General features: G+C 43.6%; 1 protein-coding gene across 1 annotated transcript; it reads right to left on the minus strand.

The window, feature by feature from the left end:
* Positions 1 to 1,222: 1,222 nt before the first annotated feature.
* Positions 1,223 to 23,133, minus strand: CREBL2 (cAMP responsive element binding protein like 2). The gene is made up of 5 exons (XM_080914588.1): positions 23,072 to 23,133; positions 9,456 to 9,653; positions 7,528 to 7,672; positions 6,507 to 6,543; positions 1,223 to 3,942 (listed from the first exon to the last, which is right to left on the minus strand). The coding sequence occupies exons 1-4, from the start codon at positions 23,084 to 23,086 to the stop codon at positions 6,530 to 6,532; spliced, it is 372 nt and encodes a 123-aa protein (XP_080770714.1). The 5' UTR covers positions 23,087 to 23,133; the 3' UTR covers positions 1,223 to 3,942; positions 6,507 to 6,529.
* Between the last annotated feature and the right edge of the window lie 460 nt (positions 23,134 to 23,593).

The following is a 23,593-nucleotide window of genomic DNA, read 5'->3' on the forward strand; positions in this document are numbered from 1 at the left end:
TTTCTGAATCGTAGCTACACTCTATCCTGTGACATAATCTGAATTTCTGGACAGCTTCGTGCTGTTTACAGTCACTGATAGATATATCCATAGTGCACACACCGATACCATTGCTGAATAACTTCCAGACTGATGTCACTGAACAGGGAGAAGAGGCAGACACATTTAATTGGGTTAAAGCCAGCCATAAAATGCCATTATTTTGCATAATTTTCAAAAGGGCACCCCTGGTGAGTTGAGGAATTTAAGAAGGTGTGCTGACTGAGTAAATTCTAGGCAGACCTAGGCCGCAGGCATGGTTCAGTGAGCAGAGGGCAGGTGGTTTTCTTCCATAAGGGCTTATTAAGGGGGGATTCGATCAGACCCATCAGCCACTTTAGCTGTGTCTTTGTGCAGAGCACAATCAGCGTAACTTTACATGACAGTCCAGACCCAGATTAATGACCACTTGTAATTAAGTAAAATGGATAGTAAATAAGTAAAGTGGTTTTAAAAATGAACCTAATTAATTGAAGGCTATTATTGCCACAAAGAGCCTCCAATTACACCAATTCAAAGAAGAAGTACAGCGATACAGAAAACAGCCTGGGAATATCATAACACTATATTTTGATATGAGCTCATTAAACACGTCTGTTTTGATAACTTAAATCCTTACATACTGTGAATATTTTTTTTTTTTTCAGATTTAGTTTGTCTATGGGTTTGTGGTCAAAAGACAGCTTGGGGGATGGGGCTCTCCCTTCCACTGCATGTGTAGGATCTAGGGATCAACTCAGGCTGTCAAGTGTGGTGGCAAGTGCCTTTACCTGCTGAGCCACTGGCCAGGCCAATCCTGTGCTATTTAACAAGCAGGTGTTCATACCCCTGTGACTCAGAAAATGGACTAAGGAGCTGCCTAATACATTTAAATAAAAGAATGTGTATGTGTGCTTGCCTTAGTGCATGACTATACACCACCCACGTGCAGGAGCTCACGGGATCTCCTGGAACTGTAGCTATCTGGGTGCTGGGAACCTGACCTGGGTCTTCCGCACACTTGAGCATGGACGCAGAGGAAGCCCACCAAAGCCGGTTCTCCCCCTCCTGCTGTGTAGGACCGGACTCAGGTCATCACGCCTTAGCGGCTGTAGGTGTGCAGTTATTTCAGTCTTGTGAAACAGGCAAGTTGACATGATTTTGGTGAAGATACTTTATTTTTCATAAAAATATAATTGTACAATGCTTTTCTAAGGAAAAAAATCCTTCATTTGCCCCAAAATACCATGTGGTTTAATCGTCTCTTATCTCTTAAAAAACAAAATATGTATTTTAATATTTGTAACAACATGCAGCTGATTTCTATGAAATATAGTATTTATTTTTGTTGATTTTACCTGCCTTTAACTAAAAACCAGCTTAAATCTGTGTTTTCTATCACCAGCCAAAGCAGACCCATTGCAGGTCAAAGATGATAAAATTACAGATGGGGATGCTCAGCGCTGTCTGCAAGGCAGACAGTGTCAGGGACTGCCACACTAAAGTTCTGATTTGGGCATCACAGGAATATTTTAGATAAGGACAGAAAACAAATTAGGAACTTCACCTACAGCCTAAAAGTTGAACTGAGCAGATCAACTCCATATTGCACCAGTTGCTCCAGTGTGTGGGAAGTGGATGCGAAGTGCAGCATTGGGTGGGTGTGAGTGTGCAAGTATATTTTCTCCTTAACCTCGGAAATCAAGAGAAAGGAGTCAGGCTCTGTTGAGGAGGCATCTGGCCTCTTCCTGCACAGTACCCAGAGCAATCAGCATGTCCCCTTCAAATGCTGAGGGCCATTATCTTGGTTTGATACCTCCAAAACACTAAAGAGATACAGGCCCAAGAGTAAACTCAAAGTGTAACCAACATTCACCCCAAAGTCTATCTCTTCTACTTGGGGATGACCCAGAAGTTATAATTACAACCTGGGGATGACCCTGCAACTACAAGTCCACCCTGCACATCTTCAAGCACAATGCAGACATTCCACTGAGGAGCCACATTCATCCTGGAATGTTTGCTTTGAAAACAATTTTTTTTTCCTGGAGAATTCAAAAGGTAACAAAGGAACATAAAGTCATGGGCTGTTCTGCAAAGTAAAAGTCTATGACTGAACAGACAAGCTAGCAGAAACACAGCCACTACAGTTGGACACTACAGTTAAACACTTAAATCTGAAGGGCCTGAATATCAGCAATCCTTTGTCTCCATTTATGGTCCTAAGACATTAAATACCCTTAACGCCCATTTCTCTAAAACACAGAGAACCCCAGGCGGCTGGGCAAGTGCTCTGTCGGCGGTCACACATACCTAGCATGGAAATCTGAGTTTGAAGCTAAGGGAGGCATCTGTTCAAATGCCTGTCAAGAGATCACAAGATACACAGTCCACCTCATGCTCCACCTCACAGACAACCTTCCAGGTATGTCTGAACCACAGCTTGCAGGCTGCACATGCCTCACTCAGAATAGCTAGGAATGTGGCCCAACACAAAACTGTAAACTCACTTAAAACATTCAATTCTCAGGCTTCAAGTCACAACGTCAAAAGGTTGGACATGCCTGGACTATGATACCTCCTCTTCAACTGCCAGTCTGTAACAAATACTTCTCTTTCTGGAAGTCAGGTTCCTGCTTCATCAGAGGGAGGAACAGCTGTAATTAGCAGCAACAGAGAACACGTCTGACTGAGCTAGTGAGGGAAGCGTGAAGTAGAAATCCCTTCTCTATCCTACTGTGAGCTCTGCCCCTCAGGCACCACTCCACATCATGTAAACAACACAGATGTAACGGGAACCATACAGAGCCACATGCCATTCCACATACCCGCCAGGCCCCAGGCTGCAGTGCAGGGCACAGCTCAGGATGCCCAGCCACAGTGGGGGCACAGGCTAAAAGCAGGTGCAAGCACACAGTGGGCTTCTCTCTGGCTCAGAACACATTCATAAGGACACTCGTGTCAGGGAAGAACTGAGTATTCTGCCAACAGCAACAGCCACAACGTCCCCAGCAGGGCAGCCTGTGCTCTACACAGGAAGGCAGGTACCCAGTTTCAGCAGCTACGTTCATTCTGGATCCTTCAGGAAATCCCATGCCTCAGCTGAGTGCACAAACAAATGTGTACATGTGGACATTCAGCAGAGACCATGTCACACACATCTGCAGGTTAAGGTAATGAATTCTATGGAAAGGTTACTTTTCACTTAAAAATAAAATGTGGCTAATTATTCTCCAAGCATGGATTTGGCCCTAGCCAGTTTTCATAAATACAGTCAGAGGAAACAGCAAAAAGAGGCTGTCGGGAGTTTCCTTGTTGGGTTTTGTTATGTACATTCTTTAAAACAGGCATATCACTATGGGTTATAAAAATAGAAGTGCATATATCTGTTAATACGTACTCACAGCTTATGCTGGAATGGCTCACAGACAATCACACATTGCTCTAGGAAATATAAAGCAGTAATATTGGGTCCATAAAGGCTGATAACCACAGGAGACAAACAGCCTATTTGGTGTCTTTTGTAGGGTGATTAAAAACATGAAAAGTGACAACCAGACAACACACACACACACAAACCCACCAGTTACAGGACAAACAAATTAACCATGAAAGCCATAGGGCTAAGGTGCAAACGTGCGCTTCCATCCACTTCCTCCACCCCCGCCCATCTCAGGCACCATAACTTGTCAACCGACGTGGAGAGCAACACAGAGCGGATCCGAAGGTTGGCAAACCTAAGTGTTGCACAAGGACCTTCGTGACGTATCATCACACATTTTGGTAGAAACTTTGGGTTTACAGAGATGCTTACTGAGCAGTAAGCGGAAAATGGAGCCAAGAAGCAAAGTCCTGCCCATTCGTCCTCCATAGACATTAGACCATTGGCTTTGATCACTGACTGCATTTTATATGATCTTCACCCTGGACAGAAAGCAAATGCAACAACATAAGAATGTTTTCGGTCAATGAGGTTTGGTTAATCCACTCTAAAATTCATGAATTAGTGTATTTGTTTCTTCATTCATATCTATGGTCTACCTGTGTATGTGTGCAGGCATTTGTATATCATGGTACACAGGTGGAGGTCAGCAGACAACCTCAAGTCCAGTCTTTACCTTCCGCCATGTTTACATAAGGTCTCTTGGTTGGTTTTGACTCTCCTGCCTCCACTTCCCAGCGGCCACAGCCATGCTGGGACACAGAGCACACTCCTGTACCTGCTTTATGAGCCTGGTCCTTGTGCTTTTGTAGAAGGCATTTACTCACTGAACTATCTCGCCAGCCCATCATAAATGGTTTCTAGTTTTTTGAGATGGTTTGATGTGTAGTGTTTCTCAAACACTCCTTGTACCATAGGATGACCTTGAATTACAGGTGTGCACCACCACACCTAGCTAAAATCCATTATTTTTTCTTCAGGTTAATAAATACAGAAAGGCTTTGTGTTGTTGCTGTTTGCATTGTTATGACCTAAGATCTTACTGTATCACAGAATGGCTTGGAATGGTGTAGCTACAATGGTTCTTCTGACAGAATCGAAAATCACCTGGGAGAAGGCTTGTGGGGAAAACTTTGTTCCACTAACTGATGTGTGAAGACCCACTCTGGGTGGCACCATTTCTGAGGCAAGGGAGCTGAGCAGCCACTCTGTCCATTCCTCACTCTGCTTCTTCCTGGGGATGTAATGTCATCATCTGCCTCAGGCTCCTGACCCTGTGACTTTCTCATCATAAGTTCTTCAAAGCTAAAATAACCTCTTCTCCAGTTGCTTCTGTCAGGGTATTTTGTCACAGCAACAGGCAAAGAAACTAAGAGGGTCACCTAGGCTGACTTTGAAATCATGGGAAACTTTTTGTCTCAGCCTCTTGAGCATTCAGATGGCAAGTGTGAGTCACCATTTTTAGCTACTGAGACTTTCAAAAGTAACAAATATATAGAAAGATAGTTAGTTTGGTTATTTTCACCAGATTAATTTAGATAAAGGTCCAATGTTATTTACTAAAAGTTATCAAAAACCCAGTTCCCTTAACTTCATAACTTTTTGAGATAGGGTCTCATGTAGCCCAAGCTGGCCTCAAACTCAGTAATTAGTTAAGGATGATCTTGAACTTCTGACCCTCTTGCTTCCACCTCATTGTGTACCCAGTCTAGCAATATTTACTTAAACTAGTTCAAGTCTTCCCAGATAACAGGAGCAAAGAATAAAATTCCTGACATTTTCATCCTCAACCTCCTGGGTGGCAGATTACACACATGAATCTGAACATTCTAAAATCTTCAGTGTCTTCAGTCAGCTAAGCTGTGCAGGACATTAGGCTATGATCCACTGCGTCATATCATAAAGGAACTGAGCACACTGTGGGCCACACTCGCAGGAAGGCTCCGTGGATTCCTAAATGGTAAACTTTCACAGGCCTCGAGCTGAGAACACAGCCTTTTAATGTGATGCCAAAAGACGAACAGAAGATAAATGAAGCTCAATGGATTTCAGAAAAGTGGGATCTGTGTCTCCAAGGACATGACCAACAAAGTTCGAAGACTGCTGATTGAAAAGGACAGACGCCTGTAAAGCACAGCACGGAGCAGAGCCAGAGCAGGGGCATGCAGACTCGTACAGATCCTAGCTCACAGGAGGCGGAGGAGGAGGGTCACTGAGTTCCAGCCCGCTTGATCTACAGTGAGACCCTGCCACAAATACACAAATAAGATAACACAAAGCAGCCTCAGCACAGAACAAAACCCTAATTGAAACATTGCCAAGGGCTGGAGAGATGGCTCCAAGAGATGGAAGAGATGGCCTCTTCCAGAGGTCCTGAGTTCGATTCTCAGCAGCCACATGAGCCGAGCAAGCTGTGGAGGCACACACCTGTAGCTGCAGTCCCAGCACTTGGGACTGAAGGCAGGAGGATCAGGATTCAGGTTATTATCAGATATGCACTGAACTCAAGTGCACCCCAACTCCCAAAATGTCAAGCCCACAAACACTTGTACACATTTTTATTGCAACAATGTTGACAATAGATCAAATGCTAACAGGTGGGAACAGACGCTATCGGGCTATGGTGGGTAAACAACTGTGGTGGGTGCTTCTATAAAAAAAAAGGGGCCATAAGAAGGAATGACGTTGTGATCCATGTAGAATACGAAAAGGTTAGGCTAGGTTAAAGAAGTCAGATGCAGAAGGTAAGTAAATGATTCCGTTTTTACAACATATCTACAGTGGATCATTCCACTGGGACCTCAGATCAGTGGCTGCAAAGGGCTGATGAGGAAGGACAATGGCCTGAGTGTTTTATAGTCAGGGGCTCCGAGGGTGGCCACATATCTGTAGTTAGAGATGATAGTTGAGTGCACTGAATATACCAAATGGCTCTGCATTGTCATTTTAACATGGTTGATTTTTTGAAGTTTTTTATTTCATGTTACATGAGTTTTACCTCAACAAAAATAAAAGCAACCCTGGTCTGGGAATATAGAGAACTTACCCAGCATGTCTGAAGCCACAGGTTCAATTCCCCACCACTGCAAAAGAGGAAAAACATCCTCAGTTACAACAGACTGTAGAAAAGCCTAGACTTGTGACACTGGGCTCGGGACTGACTCGGAGGCACTGAGAACTCTCCCTGCCGCTCTGCCTCTCTCCTCTCCTTTCCCTCGTTTTGTTTTATCCTGGATTCAGTGCAAGGTCTACAGCAGTGGTTCTCAACCTGTGGGTTTCGACCCTTTGACAACCTCAATCTCCAGAAATATTTACATTATGGTTGATCTTTTGGTTTGGTGTTTGTTTGTTTGTTTTTGGAGACAGGGTTTCTCTGTGTAGCCCTGGCTGTCCTGGCCTCACGCTATAGACCAGGCTGGCCTAGAACCCAGAGATCCACCTACTTCTGCCTCCGAAATGCTGGGATTAAAGGCATGTGCCACCATTGCCTAGTTTATGGTTCATAACAGCAGCAAAATCAAAATTATAAAGTAGCAACAAAAATAATTTTATGGCTGGGGGTCACCACAACATGAGGAAATGTATTATAGGGTCACAGCATTAAGTAGTTTGGGAACCACTGGCTTAGAATATACTAACCTTTAACACACAGCCTATTGCTAAGCTACAGCCACTAAGAACATGGTTCTTTAGCATTACTACTGGAGTAAATGTGTAAGCTCAATGTTAATTTGCCTTGTAAACTCTGAGTAAAAACAAGTAAAAGAGAGTAGCTTTAACAATACTCTGAGGAGCACTTCAAATTATCAGCTGTCTGGATTATTCGGTCTTTTGACGGAGCCTTTCTATGGTGTCTCCCTAGTGATGGCAAAGCAGGCGTACGTCACCATGCCTGGGCCTCAGCTGGCTTTCACTGCAGGATTTAGGGTCCTCTGACAAAACATTTGCTGATTAGCGTTTTACAGATGACATTAGTACTTTATTTTAAGCCACACTGCTGCGCGGTCAACATACAGTCTACCCTGGGGTGCTTGCGGAACAGGAACGCTGCCATAGACAGTACTCACACAGACTGGTGTTCGCGTCTGTCTTCCCAGCTTTGGGATGCCTGCTTGAGTTCTGCTGAGACTTGTTCTGCTCCTCGCCAGTGAGTAGGGCCCTTATTTCAGAAGGGATTTTCCCTTGGTCCATTGCCATGCACCATTGCTTGTACTGAAATATTCAATACACTCAGGTAAAGTGCTAAGTCACAGTTCAGGCAGCACATGTGGAAAGCAATCACAGACCCAAGAGCTCTCCTGAGGTTTGTCTGCAGCCCACTGCTGTGGCACTCACTTAGGTGCTGCAGATGCTAAGCTAGGGGCCCATGAGCTTCTGGAGACAGCTGATTCCGCCTCTGTCTTGCCAAGGAGCACTGGGATGACAGATGTGCACTACCACACATCCAGCTACGCAGGGCCTGAGGTCTGATCTCAAGGCACTCTGCTCAGTCATCTCCTCAGCCCTGCAGGCTTTGTGTCTTACTTTTAGATGTGGCTTCATAGAGTCCAGAGGATGGCTTTGAACTCCTGATCCTCCTGCCTCCATCCCCCAAGTGTAAGGATTCTAGGCATGCACCACCATGGTCAGCTTTATTACTTTCTGAAGAGCCAGCTTTGCAACAGTCATGATAGTACCACCTCTTTTCCCACATGTCACCTCTTCCCTGGGTGCATAGTGACAAGGTTTTAATGTGTTATCTACTCTTACATTTCTACAATCCCTATGAACTCTGAAGGAAACATGACAAGTAAACACATGGAAAGGCAAATGGCAGCCTCCCACACAGAACTGTGAGTTATGCAGGTTTTTCCACTTAGCAATACATTGTGAACATCTTTCTATATCAGTAAATGTGGACGTGCACTGTGATTTTGGGGGACAGGTCCTACATAACCCAGGTACTAGTGATCTTGCTCAGCCTTCTAAGTGCTTCCCCAAACCTGGCTGCACTGTGATTCCTCCACCCTGGTCACACACAGTCTCACATATGAATACAGCATAACTTATGTCTAAACAATCTGCTATTGCACCTTTTTATCTATTGGGGGGTGGGTTAAGACAGGGTCTCATATATCCTACATTGGCTTCCAACGCACTGTGCAGCTGAAATGACCCTGAATTTCTCATCTTCCTGCCTCCATCTCCTGAGTGCTGATCACAAGACGAGTCATCACCTGTTCATGAGGTGCTAGCATCAAACTCAGAACCTCGTGCATGCTAGAGAGGCAGTCCACCACTCAGCTACCTCCTCATCCTCTGTAAATTCTCGTTACACTAACTACAGTGCCATGGGCATGCATGTGGGGGTTACAGGAAAACCTGCAGGCACTGGTTCTCTCCAGCCACTGGTGGGTTTGGGAGATGGAAAGAAAGTTTTTGTTTGTTTTGTTTTTTGTTTAACTTCTGGGAGAACTATAGCTATTTTTAAAAGGTTTGTTTATGTAATATATGAGTGCTTTGTGTGCATGTGCACCTGCACACCAGAAGAAGGCGTGGGATCCCAGCATGAGCCACCATGTGGTTGCTGGAAATTGTACTCAGAACCTCTCAAAGAGCAGCCAATGCTCTTAATCATTGAGTCATCTCTCCAGTCACCATTTTTTTTCTATCATACAGATTCCATAATGTTCCCACCAGTATTCTCTGGACCCACCCGGTGGTGGTGGTGCACACCTTTAATTCTAGCACTAGGGAGGCAGAGGCAGGCAGACCTCTGTGAGTTTGAGGCCAGCCTGGTGTAAAGAGCAAATTCTAGGACAGTCAAGGCTGCACAGAGAAGCCCTAACTCAAAGCCCAAAACCAATAAAAAGCCTACAATGTGGTAAAAAGGGTTCCCATTCTTTCCAGTGTGTGCCAACTGGACGGCTAAGGGCCCATGCAGCTCCTGCTGTGCTGTGCTCCTCATGGCCCCCAAGTTAGGACGGATGCTTTTCCTGCTGGTCAAAGACTTTACCATTTCCAGTTCCTCTCGGAGTGCACATATAGCTCTTTCCCGACTGGATACCAACTCCTCCAAGTACTGGTATCTCAGCTTTTTCCTGGCCCGGCATTCTCTTGCACTCTGCCGGCTTCGCTCGAGTTTTGCTTTCAAGTCAATTTTGGCGGGCTTCCGCCCTCTTTTACCAGGTTTCTTCACTTTTCCTCCAACCACCTTTGGCAAGAGAGAAGAAACAACATTTTCCTTTTAGTTTTCTTTCTTTTTTAAGACACACCAGAAGAGGACATTAGATCCCATTACAGATGGTTGTGAGCCACCATATGGTTGCTGGGAATTGAACTGAGGACCTTTGGAAGAACAGTCAGTGCTCTTAACCTCTGAGCCATCTCTCCAGCCCCCTTTTTAGTTTTCTTTATGGAAGACATCTATGGTTGCCTATTGGCAAAGAGAACATTTATAAACAAGGAAGCGAAGCCTACTCAGCCTAAAAGCACAATCCTGTATCACATCCTTCTGAGTCCTCATTCTTTTCATACTTTTAATACCATAAATGTGAGATTAGACAAGCTTTTATTAATTCTTCAACAACAGTAGTAGCAATAAAGTTTAAATAGTTTAGCAGTAAATTCTATAATCCATATAAATATGGATAGTTTTTAGAATTATGTTATAACTATTGTATGTGTGTACTTTTGTGCATGTGAGAGTAATTACCTAAGGATCCCCTACAGGGTGAGTCAAGTCGAGCTGCTGGGAACTTTCTGAAGCAAAAAGCAAATGCTGGGATTTGAACTAGTTTCCTGTGCAAGAGCAGTGCCTACTCTTAACCACTGAGCCATCTTGGTAGCCCCTACAAATAATGTTTACTGCCTTGAGAAAACTATATTAAAATTAAGTAAAATAATTCAAATTCCTGGGCTAGAGAAATAGTTCAGAGGTTAAGAGCATTTGTTGTTCTCTTGTGTGGGATCTAGGTCTGACCGTCAGCATCCAGATGGTTGTTTACAAACATCTGTAATTCCAGTTCCAGGGGATCTGATGCTCTCTGCTGGCAAAGAAATGTAAATTTCCTCACAGGTTAGTTGTGAAACCTAGTCACTGTGCTGGGCACACTTACTCCAGCAATGCCTTTACACCTTTCTTGGGGAAGTCCTGTTGGATCCAGTTTTTACAACCCTAACATTGCCTTACTACTTCAGAGATCTTTAAATATTTCCCCAATTAGACTGCCCATCTGTTTACTTAACAAAACTGAATGATGCTCATCTTCTCTGGAAACCTCCCTTAGTGAGACCTTATTTCTAAAGGAATGAAAGAGAAAGGGAGGGAGGGAGGGAGGGAAGGAGAAAGGAAGGAAGGAGGAAGGAAGGAAGAAGGAAGGAGGAAGGAGGAAGGAAGGAAGGAAGGAAGAAGGAAGGAAGAAAGGAAGGAAGGAAGAAGGAAGGAAGAAAGGAAGGAAGGAGGAAGGAAGGAAAAAGGAAGGAAGAAGGAATGAGGAAGTAGGAAGGAGGAAGGAGGGTGCCTGGTGAGATGACAGGAGTAAAGGTGCTTGTTGCATAAGCGTGATGACCTGAATTCAATTCCTAGATGTACGGTGGGACGGAAGAAGAAAATCAACTCCTGAAAAGCTGACATCTGACCTCCATATGCATGTCCTATAAAGAAGTATGCTCTCTTGATCTCCCTTTTCTCACACATACCACAATAACAATTATTAAAAAGAAAGAAAATGCAATCCACGTGACAGAGCAGGGAATCAGCAATCACACAGTGCTTTACACATTGCCTTATATTCTGATGCTAGTTAATCCAGGATAGCTGCACAGCACGCGTGTGCCCAATGCTTGTGAAGACTAGAAAAGGGCATTGGGTCCCTTTGGAACTAGAGTTAACGGCAATTGTGGTTGCTGAGAACGAAACCTGGGTCCTCTGAAAGAGCAGCCAGTGCTCTTAACTGCTGAGTGTCTTTCCAACTTCCAGGGATTCCTTTCTTAAAGTTGAAAGACAGTAAATAAATTGGGAGGTTCTGCCCTTTATGCTATCAATACAATCAGGTTAATGCCATATGGCCACTACTGGTCCAGTTTAACCGCTTCTGCAATAGGCCAAAGTGTCTGCTCTGTGTAGCAGCCACAGGCATGTAACTAAGTACATCAGTGTTCTGGGGCTGTTAGTATCAGAGGACTGTGGTACATGACCTCAAGCTGTATAATACTCACAGAAGTTTGCAAAACCAAAGTGTTACACAAACATAGGTTAGTATATCAGTTGCTTTAACACTTGAACTCTATGCATTTCATTAACTATTTGTGTAACTGGGGAGGGGCAGGAGAGATGTTAAAAGCATCTACTGGTCTTGCACAGAACCTGAATTTGGCTTCCAGCACCCACTTCAGGCAGCTCACAATCATTAATAACTCCAGCTCTAGGGAGTTCTGCTTTTGTGGAAGCGTACACACACATGTACACCCTGTATCCCCCATGTCTACTCCCAACACATGCACCTCCACATATGTGCACCTCCTCAAACACATAATTTAAAAAAGTATTAACATTGACTAAGTTTCTCCTTCTGTCTAGTCACGACGGCTATATAAACCAGACTCAAACATGAAGTGACCCTCCTGCTGGGATCTACAGATCTGAGTCTGTTAACTATGGTTAAGTCATCTTTTCCTTCAGCTGGGTGGTGGTGCACCAGGGAGACAGGGGCAGGTAGATCTGTGAGTTCAAGGCCAACCTGGTCTATAGAATAAGTTCCAAGACAGGACTATGCAGAGAAACTGGGTCTCAAAAAACCAAAACCCAATACCCACCCCCATGCTAAATATCTATTACTGTATATTCAGAATATACCCAGGCTGACCTTTAACTCATAGAGATCCATATAGCTTGCCTCCCAAGAGTTGGGATTAAAGTATTGTGCCACCAGCACCTGGCAAGATGTTTCTAAATAACCAAGAAGCCTAGGAAATTAGAAAACTATTTTGAAAAACAGATTATATTGTGGTTATAAAAATTTTTTAAAAACTTTAAGATGAATGAAAATTAAATGGAATACCAAATTTTATGTGATAAAACTGACTGCTGCTAAGAGGATATTCCACGCATAAACATTAAAAAGAAAGCCTTAAAATCAATAACCCGGGGGCTGGAGAGATGGCTCAGCGGTTAAGAGCACTGACTGCTCTTCCAGAGGTCCTGAGTACAATTCCCAGCAACCACATGGTGTCTCACAACCATCTAGCTACAGTGTACTCATATAAATAAAATAAATAATTCTTTAAAAAAAATCAGTAACCTAACTTCCCATTTTCAGAAGCTAGAAAAGAGGAGCCAAAGCTAAACGAGACAGCAGTGAACATGGAAAAGGAGCTCACAGCAAGGCAGCAAAGCACGTTCAAGAACAAAGTGTGTCTCAGACCTATAACAAGTAGTTCAAATTAGTTATAAAAACCCCATCAGAAAGAAGCCAGCTTCAGGAGGTGTCACCAGTAAATTATACCACCATTTAAAGAACCAACACTTAGGCTGGGCATAGTGGCCCATGTCTATAACCCAAGCACTCAGGAAGTATTTATTATTCAAGGCCAGAGTTAAGGCCCGTTCAGATTACATGAGACTCTGCCTCAAAAACCAAAATGAAGTGATTCACACTAACCCTTCACAAACTCTGTCAAGAAACCTAAGAGGAAAGAACATTTCTCAATTCCAACGTGGCTAACACCAAAAGGAACCAGGATGTAATTCTAGAACACAGGAAGCAGAGACAGAAGGATCACATGTTCAAGGCCAGGCTGGGTTACATAGTAAGACTCTGTCTCAAAAACAAGAAAATTAGGCTGAGAATGTAGCTCAGCTGGTAGAGTGCTTACTTAACTGAAGCCTGGATTCAACTCTCAACATATGCTGACACAAGTTTGCAATCCTAACATTTGGGAAATACAGGCAGGAGAATTAGAAGTTCAAGGCCACCCTTAACTACATATTGAGTATGAGGTCAAGTTGGGCTCACATGACAGGAAAATCACTGGATCTTGCTGGCTTTTAGCCCAACTGAGAAAATACAAGCTCCAGGCTAGAGAGAAATCTCCAGAGTCAGAGAGTGAAACTGCCTCACAGAACTATATGGAGAGTAACAGGATTGTTACAAGCACAGCTGCAAACACATGCACACTGACACAAACACAAATCCCCAACACAAACAATAACAAAACAAAAGATGAATGAATGAAGTCCATAAGACCAAATTCAGGAAAATATAAAAAGGACTCTCTATACCATGACCAAGAGGAATTTATCCTTGGAATAAAGACTACTTTAATATCTGGAGATCTTTTATAAAACATCATATCAACAGAAGAGGGGGAAGAGGGAGAGGGGGAGCATACAAGGGATACAACTTCAAAGAACCCCATCCAAATTCTACGTTCATATACTCAAGGGTTTTTTCCTTTTTCAAGATTCGGTTTTCATTTTAATTATAGGCTTATCCACTTCCTTTACATAAAGTTCAAACACAGCCTTATCCAAAATACTAAAAAGTTAAAAGTTTTTTTGGTATGGTGCATATTATACAATAAAAGCACACGCATCCAGTATGTCTCCAAGCCTGCTCAGGGGAAGGCCCTTCCAACCAAGTGTGTGGTTAGAGAAGTGATGGAACTGAGCTGAGAACAACCTAAGTGATGGACAGATGGGAGGAGAGGCTTTAATAACTCTGCTTACTATCAGCTCCTGTGATGATGGTGCCAAGAACATAGGGCATCTGAGCCTAGAACGTTCTCTTCATTCATGAAGGTGATCTGTACCACACAGAAGGCAGTGACAGCCTTCTCCTCTAGGGTTGAATTGCCAAGGCCAAGGAGACAAACAGCAGTAGCAGTGATCCCCTGGCTATCACTCTGGCCCCCATCTGTGTTTCAGCATCTCCTCAGCTTCACCAGGATTCTCAAATTCTACATGTGCAGCCTTTGGAAAGAGGATGCATCCTTTCTATAGACATGTCAATCATTTGATTTCCCCAAGGTGGAATAAAGCTCCTTGGTGTGAGCCTTGGTCACATTCATGTTGAGCCTCCCAGTGTATACTTTTGTGGGTTTAGCCTTGTTCTCTTTCAGGTGGCTTGGATTCAGAGCAGGATGCAGGCACTAAGAAGGTCTCAGGAGTTAGAGTAGCTGTGGGTTGTACTGGAGCTTTCTGAACCCATGTTGAACTGGATGGAGACCTGGTGTTGCTGCTCGTACCTGAAGTGCTGAGACTCTTTGGTTATCCCTGCCAGTCCTCTTTTCTCTGTGCCTGATGCATCTCAAGCTTTAGGGCCATCACTGGAGCAGTCCTTGGGTCTGGTAGGGACCCTAGTGCTAGGCTTTTCGTTTCCTTTGACTCCTTGAAAGCTCCTATTTTTTTATCTTGATAAATTCATTCTCTCCTTCTAAAGTGTCCAGTACCTCCATGGGAGCCTCACTGATCTGAACTCCCACTTGTAACTCAAGTCTCAGAAGAGCTCTCCAATCGATTGCAATTAGGCCAGAAAAACATCATCCAGCAGCTGCCACCTCTTAACTCTAAGGCCTTCACCTGATAAAATTATATAGCAAAAAATACAGGGGAACTTTCTCAACCTGATAAAGATCATCTATAGAGAACCCACAACTATCATCACAGTTGGTGAGGAAAGACTGAATGCTTTCTGCCAAAGATTAGAAGCGAGACAAGGATCATGGTTCTCTTACCATTCTGAGTCAACAGGAAGAAAAAAAGAAATCGAAGGCAGTTTAGATAGAGAACGAAAACGCCAAATTGTCTTTGTAGATAACATGATCTTGTATTTTGAAAATTCAAAAGAATCCACACAAAAATTATTAGAGCAAATGAACAAGTACAAAAAAGTTGCAGAACACAAGACTTACACACAAAGAGCCATTGTATTTCTATTCTGTTCACTATCGAGGAAAGTAAAAAATAAAAATAAAAACAATTCTAGGGTTGAAGATGGGCACAGTGGCTCTTCCAGAGGACTCAGGTGAGCCCTCTAGTTCCATGGACTCCAACATCCTCTTCTGGTCTCACAAGCAGCCAAAAAGCTACTCTCTGAACTTCATTAAAAACTCTGTGCTTGGGATGGAGAGATGGCCCAGTGTTTAAGAGCACTGACTGCTCTTCTAAAGGTCCTGAGTTTAATTCCCAGTAATCACATGGTGGCTCACAGCCATCTGTAATGGGATCTGATGCCTTCTTCTGGTGTGTCTGGAGACAGCTACCGTGGACTCCTATACATAAAATAAATCTTTAAAATATGCTTTCTTAAAAAAGAAAAAACCTTTGTTGCTTTAAAGACATTATCAAGGTAAGAAGGCAGTGCACATCATAGTTGAGAACATTCATATCACATTTAAGGTAAAGGACTTGTAACCCAGCATACTGAAGAACTCTCCAAAGTCAATAATGAAAAGACAACCCAACTACAAGGGTGGCAAAGGCATTCACAGCATCATTCAATACCATGCTATGACACTGGCTACCATGGGTGAGCTAGTGCTGAACTGCTGCCAGCAACTGGAATCCAGACTTGGCGTTCACACTATTGTCCACGTGTGTTCTGACAAAAGCACACCACCACTGCCTGGTAATGCAGTGCCACACGGAGCAGTTTCTTCCCTCAGGGTCCTCTGTGCTCCACCTAATCCTTTCTCCTCTGAAGCCCTGCTACCACTGATGGTGTCTGTTTCCAATTTTCTTCTTTTTCTAGATTGTCATACAGTTAGTAGTACACATTATGCAGCCTTTTCAAACTGACTTCTTTTGCTCAGTAATTCACATTTAAGGCTCCTGGTGCCTTAAATAACTCCATGGAGCCTTTTATAGCTTGGTATGTTTTTCTTTATACTGAATAACACTGCACTGTATGGATGATTTAGCTTGTTCATAAGATAGAAATATAATGAAATTAGTGGTAACTGTCACATACTAAAAACAAATCATGTAATTTATATGTGAAGTAAATAAATAACACATGAATTATCTTTCAATCAAGCTTTTACTAAAAACAACATAGGGGCAGACTACATGGCTCCCCTGGAGGAAGGAGAGAACTTCCCACAGTTTGTCTTTGACCTTTCTTCTATACGTGTGAAGTGGCATGTGTGCATCCTCTTCTACACAAATGCAATGCCTTTTGAAAGTAAAAGGAAGAGTAGAAAGAGAAGAATCAGTATGGTACATGGAAGCTTATGGAGTATACATGTCTCAGGAGTTCAAAGTCACCCATAGCTAGATAGGGAGGAAAAACAACATAGGCTGAGGACACTGCTTAGCAGTGTACCTGGTTAGCATGCACAAAGCCCTCATCCCTAATACAGGATGTGCCACAGAAAACCAGAAACATATGAGAAAGAGTGTGATGGCCAGGAGAATCCTAAGTGTTCCAATTAGGAGATTTAAAAAGCCCAGAATTAAGATTCAGCCAAGGGAGACAGACAGAAACCAGTCTGCAAGCAAGACCTGATGGCGGTGATGTCTTAGCCCAGGCTTCAGTAAACAGCTGTAACTTCTGCGAAAGCATACACTACAGTTGTGTGTTCTTTAAGAACTTACTGGGTTTATCAAAATCAAGGACCCTCATCCTTTTTCCAAAGACTCTTAGAGTATTCACATTCAGTCTTTTGGGAAAAGAAAATAAACTTTTTCTTGGTTAAAGCAGATGTGCAGGAGAAAGAGCAGTTTGTGAACCGACCCTTGAGTGAGGAGTCTTCTGTGCTATCTCATGACACCACATCCCTTCACATGAACACCCTATCCTATCGTTTTCAGGTAAGAGGGAGATACAGTCCTTAAAAAAACAAAGATAACTTGTATTTCCATATTTTTGTTAGGTGTGTTCTCATGCTGGAAGTTTTTGTTGTTTTGGTTGCTTCTGGAATATCTTTTCTTCTGCTCAGCCTACTCTTCTGGCTTTGGAACAACTTGTTCACTTTCAGTGAGGATCATCTCTGTGTGGCAGGACAGGGTTAAAGATGCATCCTGGATGCTTTGTTCAGTTGGACATGCTCAGAGAATCTGCACCTAAACTCCCAAGTTCAGCATTGCTCTCTGCACTTTTAGCTATGTACAGTAAAAAATCAGCACTCTTCTGGGGCCACTGACCTCATGCCCAGTCTCAGTGTTGGTCTCGGTGCAAATACCAGCTGTGCTATTATACCCCAACATGGCACACCGTTTCTTCAAAGTACCATCTTTCAGATTTGCTAATCTCTGATGGCCTGGGAGCTACACAGGTGATTTGAAATCGAACACAAAGACTTAAAACTTTAAAAAAATTTTTTTAAATGCTCCTCAATTTTTAAAGTGTCTCTTATTTACTTTTTTTTTTATTCTTATGGATGTTTTGCCTACATATAAGTCTGTGTACCACACAAGTGGCTGATATCCTTGGAAGCCAGAAGAGGCATTGGATTCCCTGGAATTGGAGTCACAGATGGTTATAAGTCACCCTGAGGTGTTGGAAATTGAACTAAGGTGCTTTTAACAAGTTGCACCATCTCTCTAGTCCCTAAATTTGAGCTTCTGGGATTCCATGAATTTGTGAAGTTTATGGGTCAAGAGAACAGTGAACTATATTCACAGGTCACCTCAGGTGGCTTGAAGAGGCACAAATATATTTCTATACTCAATATCCACTTTGACCAAATACTATAAAACACTATTTTTCCATCTTTCATACATCTATTTACATTTAAATGCTCGAGTGTTCTGGGGGATTTTGTTTGAGATTGCCCAAGCTGACCTAAATTTACTGTTCCTAGAATAGCTTTGAACTCACAACATTCCCATGCCTCTGCTTCTCAAGTGCTAGAATTACATCTCTGGCTTATAATGCTCATTTTAAAGACAACTCACTAAAGACCCAGTTGTCATGCACCACTTTTATGAAGTGGTGCCACAAAGCCAAGCAAGCAAAGCAAAAAGCAAAGTGGCACATTGCCTACTGGATAAAGTCTAGCTGTGTCCTAGCCACTGTCCTTCCCCACCTTAAAGACAAGAAATGGCAGGAGAGTGTCTCTCCCTACTGTGTGGCTCAGGACTTATTTTTTTAAACCAGAGTTTCAGAAAGCAAGAGAGTGTAACCATGTCTTCCTGATGCTGACCTTTCTGCTAGTCTCTCCTGTCAGGATTAAGAAGAAAATTCAGACAGGCATCTCTAAAAAACAGCGATAATGCCCACTTTCCCCTTTCTACTGAGGTCTACCCTGGGGCCACACACAGTTATTCTTTGACCCTGGAGCTAAGTAGTACTGTACACAACACTGTGTGGACACTAGCAGAGCCTGACTTGGCTCCCCGGTCTATGCTGACAGTGTGTGCCCTGCCATCTCCTTCTTCCACAGTTGGACATGGTTTGGCTTCTGCCCTATCACTGCTGAAACTCTCTTGGTCGGTATGGGTTTTTGTTTTGTTTTTGTTTTCTATTCGAGGAGGGTTTCATGTGTTCCCAGGCCAGCCTCAAAATGGCAATAACCTTGAACTTCTTTGTCAGGGTCTCAGTACATAGCCATGACTGGCCTGGAGCTCGCTACTTAGATCCACCTGCCTCTGCCTGAGTTTGAAGGCTTTGGGTCACCACACATGGACTGCCAGCAATCTTGACCACTTCCTGGACAGTGAGGTCACCATCATGCCTGACCATCACCCTCATTTCTCATCTCAGCTCTAGTTACTTTTCTAGTTGTCTGCCTCAGACACAGCAGTCAAAGTTTTTTAAATAGCTACACGTTCTTACTCATTTTCATCTCTATCGCTTACCACAGGCACATATGAGGTAAGAAGCACTTGATAAATTAATGAACAAACAAGGAAATGTTTGCAAAGCCCTTAAAAAGCAAAACATCTTAAATAATATTTCACCTAGGTTTCTTTTGCAGGGTGGTGGTGATGGGGGTAATGAAACAGGGTCTTAGTTATGTGGCTAGCCTTGACTTCCAGGTATAGCTGAGGATGGCCCCGATCTCCTGATATTCTTGCCTATAACCCAAGTGCTGGGGTTTCAGGTATGTGCCACCATACCTGAGTCTGGTTTTCAAATCAACTGTGGAGTACCCAAGTTCATGGACAAACTTCCTGTACAAGTTTGTGGACAGGAAAGCAGGCACATTAACATCTACTATCAGAAACTTGTTCAGATGTGCTGGCCCTTCCATCTTGGTGCTGTGGGAAGAGCTGGAGGAGGAGGAGGATGCTAGGAAAAGGAGCAGATTGCTGGCTTATGTGAGACCTCCAGGAGGGCGGCTGCAGTGTGGCAGAGGATGGCTAAGGGGCAATGGAGAGAATTTCAGGGTCTGAATGTCAAGGTTTTATTTTGAAGTTAAATCTCTTTACCAGCACCTGTTCAGAATTACTATAAGAATGAAGACCCTTGACTGACACAAAAGAGGTGAGCAGAGAGTGAGAAACCACATTACACAAGAGTATGTACCATAGATTGGACAGAAAGAAGGAAAGAGACCCATATTAGCATTGTGGCCAGTAGCTTCTTCTACCAACTCCTTCACAGAAGGTGTCCTATACGGGCTGGGCAATACTCCATAGAGATCTTTAACCAGCTTTCAGATGGTCAAGAACACATCTGATTAAAACATTTCAATTTATTCATTCAATAAACATAAAAATTAAAAATAAAAACAATAGCCTTCTGTGATTGAAAATAACATATCTCTATTTTCTTTCAAGACTTCAGGTCAAAAAAAAAAAAAAAAGGGGCTTTCAAAACAACACTTCTTCCTGATGGAAGATTTGAAGGAGAGCTTTGAAAGTGACCTTTGTTAAACACTTCAACTGGTAAGGACAAAGGTGAAGCTATTTTATATACAATTATGTCCCTCTTGTCCCATCTGGGGTATAGTTGGGGCACTGTCTAGTATAAGTGTAAACATGGCTACAAATGTCACTTAGCAATGACTAAAGCAATAATATCAGAACCCACAGTCATCTTTGCTCGGTAAAGCAACAATGCTGTATTTGCTGAATACTGACTGCGTATGAGACTCAGTACTAACCACTCTTAGGTGTGTCATCCCAATGTCTGCCTGAGCAAGCCTCCAAGGAAGGGACTAGCCTCATTTAAAAGGTAGAAGTTCAGAGAGCTTCAGCAACTTGGGAGTTTTCCCCTTCTTTACTAATCTAACTAAAGATCTAGGAAAACTCTAGGAAATTCTGCTGCTTAGGTGCTTTCCTAAGCCCTCCTTTCTAGGTGTTCAGTCTAGAGCCAAATTCTATCATATGCTATCTCTTTTCCTAGCTGCAACAGAATGTTTGGGTTGGCTGGTGAGCACATCTGGAACACATTAGTTAACAAAACCTAGGTACCTCTAGGCAATCTCAATGTCATTGTTTTGAATAATCACCATTACCTAGCATTTTAAAGGCACTCTACAGTGATAGCTAGTGTATGCTTGGCCTGGATGACAATGTTGTGAGGTGTGGCCTTGTGGATGTGGGCTTTAATACCCTTGTCCTAGCTCTGGGAGCCAGTATTCTGCTAGTAACCTTCAGATGAAGATGTAGAACTTTCAGCTCCTCCTGCACCATGCCTGGATGCTGCCATGTTCCTGCCTTGATGATAATAGAGGAAACCTCTAAGCCAGCCCCAATTCAATGTTGTCCTTTATAAGAGTTGCCTTGGTCATGGTATCTGTCCATAGCAGTAAAACCCTAACTAAGGCAACTACTAAATAAAGTTTTATATTGCCCCTAACCTCACTATCATGTGCTAGGTTCAGAAATAACCTCTATGGAGTTGGGGGATATAACTAGTTGGTAGAGTGCTTGTCTGGTATGCACAAAGCCCTAGCCAGGTTCAATCCCTACACCCACATATAACCAAGAATGGAGCACAAGCCTGCAATCCCAGTCCTAGAGAGGTGGAGGGAGGAGTATCAGAAATTTGAGGTCATTCTTGGCTTCATTGAAAATTGGGAAGCCTACCTATGCTACAAACAACCCCAAAACTGTATGTGATCATTTGGTAAATAAAGTATTTCAAAAATACTATGTACTTTTGTTTGGAACTACTAGAGACCTTAAGAAAGCTGTTAAATACACCAAAGGTCTGGAGAAGGATATAAATGAAAATTATACATCATACAGTTGAAAAAGTACGGGAAAGGTGAGAAAGAAGACTGCTACATTCTTTCAACATCCTTGAGATGCTGGGAAGATAATGGATGTAGTTTGCAGACTTCATTTTACAATCAACACTGAAAGATCAAGGTAGTAAAGACTGGAAAAGTATTTCCTGGAAAACTCTCAGAACTCTCTCCCTTTCTATTTTGAAAATACCACTTCCTGTCAGGAGGAGTTTTGTTATTTCATAAGCAGATGGTTCTTCTAGGTGTGTCCAGGAGGCAGATTACAGTGTGGGGCTCTCTCTTCTACCACTTCTCAGAGCCTGCCACATGAATGGGAAGCATTAATAAAGAATAAAACAACCAGCCAAGATAAACTGGATGTTTCCTCCTACCAGTCTGAGGATATTCAAAACAAACAAACAAAAAAATTAAGAGCAAAAATAATTTTGTTAGGTGAAGAAAAAAGGGGAGGGTACCTAAAGGAAAAAGCTCTTCCAAGGAATGTAGCAGATTATGAAAAGTTAGACCTTGAAAAGCATAGGGAAGAAATTACTTAATTTAAATATTGGCAAAATGTATGCCAAGCATGAGGTTCCCATTGGACATCCCAGCCCTTGCCAGGTGGAAGAGACAGGGAGACAGCTGAAGATCATTTTCTGCTCAGAGAGTCTGAGACTAGCCTAAGGTCCACAAATGGAGACAAACTTAAATGTTTGAATCCTTAAAATGAAAGGCCCAATTCCCAGATGTCGTAAGGCATTAATAAACTCTGTCCACTCCCATCTTCATGAAATGTGAAATAGCATGAGAAGATGGGACCACAAATCTATGAGTTAACATCCACAATGAGTGCTATTTTATAGTCATAAATAAATGTAAGTGCGCTAGAGATTGGGGGTGGGGGGAGGCTGGATATGGGACACTTGAGTTGGATTAAAATCCGAGAAAACTACTGTTCTTCTAAAAGGTTTCTAGAGGTTGGATTACAGGGCCTGGACTGACTGCAACAGGAGCTAAGCACTACTCCAACCAACCCCAGGAAAACAGCTCAGGGTTGGGGGAGCGAGCTGATGAGATGAATCGGGCATTGAGTGAGTGAGGCTGAGGGAGGGAGGGAAAACTATCAAGAGTACAAGACGCACAAATTAATCTCTCCTAAATGGAAAGCGCTGGGAGGGGGCAAGACAGGGCAAAAGGAAAAAAAAAAAAAGCACCGTAATTCCTGCACTTATTTCGATCTGCAGGTCAGAGAAGAGGGCTTGCACTCTTTGGAATCCCTAGCAAACACAGTTACGCGGGTGTTAAAATTTTGCAAGGGCGAGGGCCCTTGCTAGAAAACTGCAGCCCGATGCTCTCCGATGTCCTGGCGGGGTGCCAGGGGACATGAGGCACACTGGTATCTATGGCAGGTGTTTCGTGAGTGCTCGCGTGGACTTCTGAACTGAGACTGGGCGGCGAGACTACATGCGGCGACAAGCAGGCGGCGGCCGCGGCCAGCCCAGGACTTACCTTGCTGTCATCCATCTCCGCAGACAGGCCGGCCCGGCCCGACGCCCTCCCGGCCCTCCCCCTCCTCAGCGGGCCAGGCCCGGCCCCCGCCCCGGGGAAGAAGGGGATATGGTTCTGACTGCCTCCTCCTTCGCCTAACAGTTCGCTTCCCTGAAGCCACGGTCACGGGGACCCGGACCAGTTCAGGAATGGCAGAGCGGACCCTGGAGACTGCCCCAGGCACCTCCCCGCTCGGCCACCGCCTCCTCCTCCCGCCCCATGACAGGCTCCGGGCGTGTTTACAGACGCACTGGCAAGCGGCCCAACCCGAGGGGGGCGGGGCTCTGCAGGCCGATTTGCCCCCTCGGCCGCCATAGCACAGTGGCATTTTGGGAATTGTAGTTTTTCCTTGCATAGTCTCTGCACGACCGACTGGAAAAGGAACTACAACGTCCAGGTAGCCTCCGCTGCCTAGGCTGTTTTCCTGTGGCCTAGCAGCGCCCAGGAGGCGGGCCTGAATCAAGACGGAACTCTTTCCTATAA

The sequence above is a fragment of the Micromys minutus genome, assembly GCF_963924665.1.
Source record: "Micromys minutus genome assembly, chromosome: 3".
NCBI classification, from domain to species: Eukaryota; Metazoa; Chordata; class Mammalia; order Rodentia; family Muridae; genus Micromys; species Micromys minutus.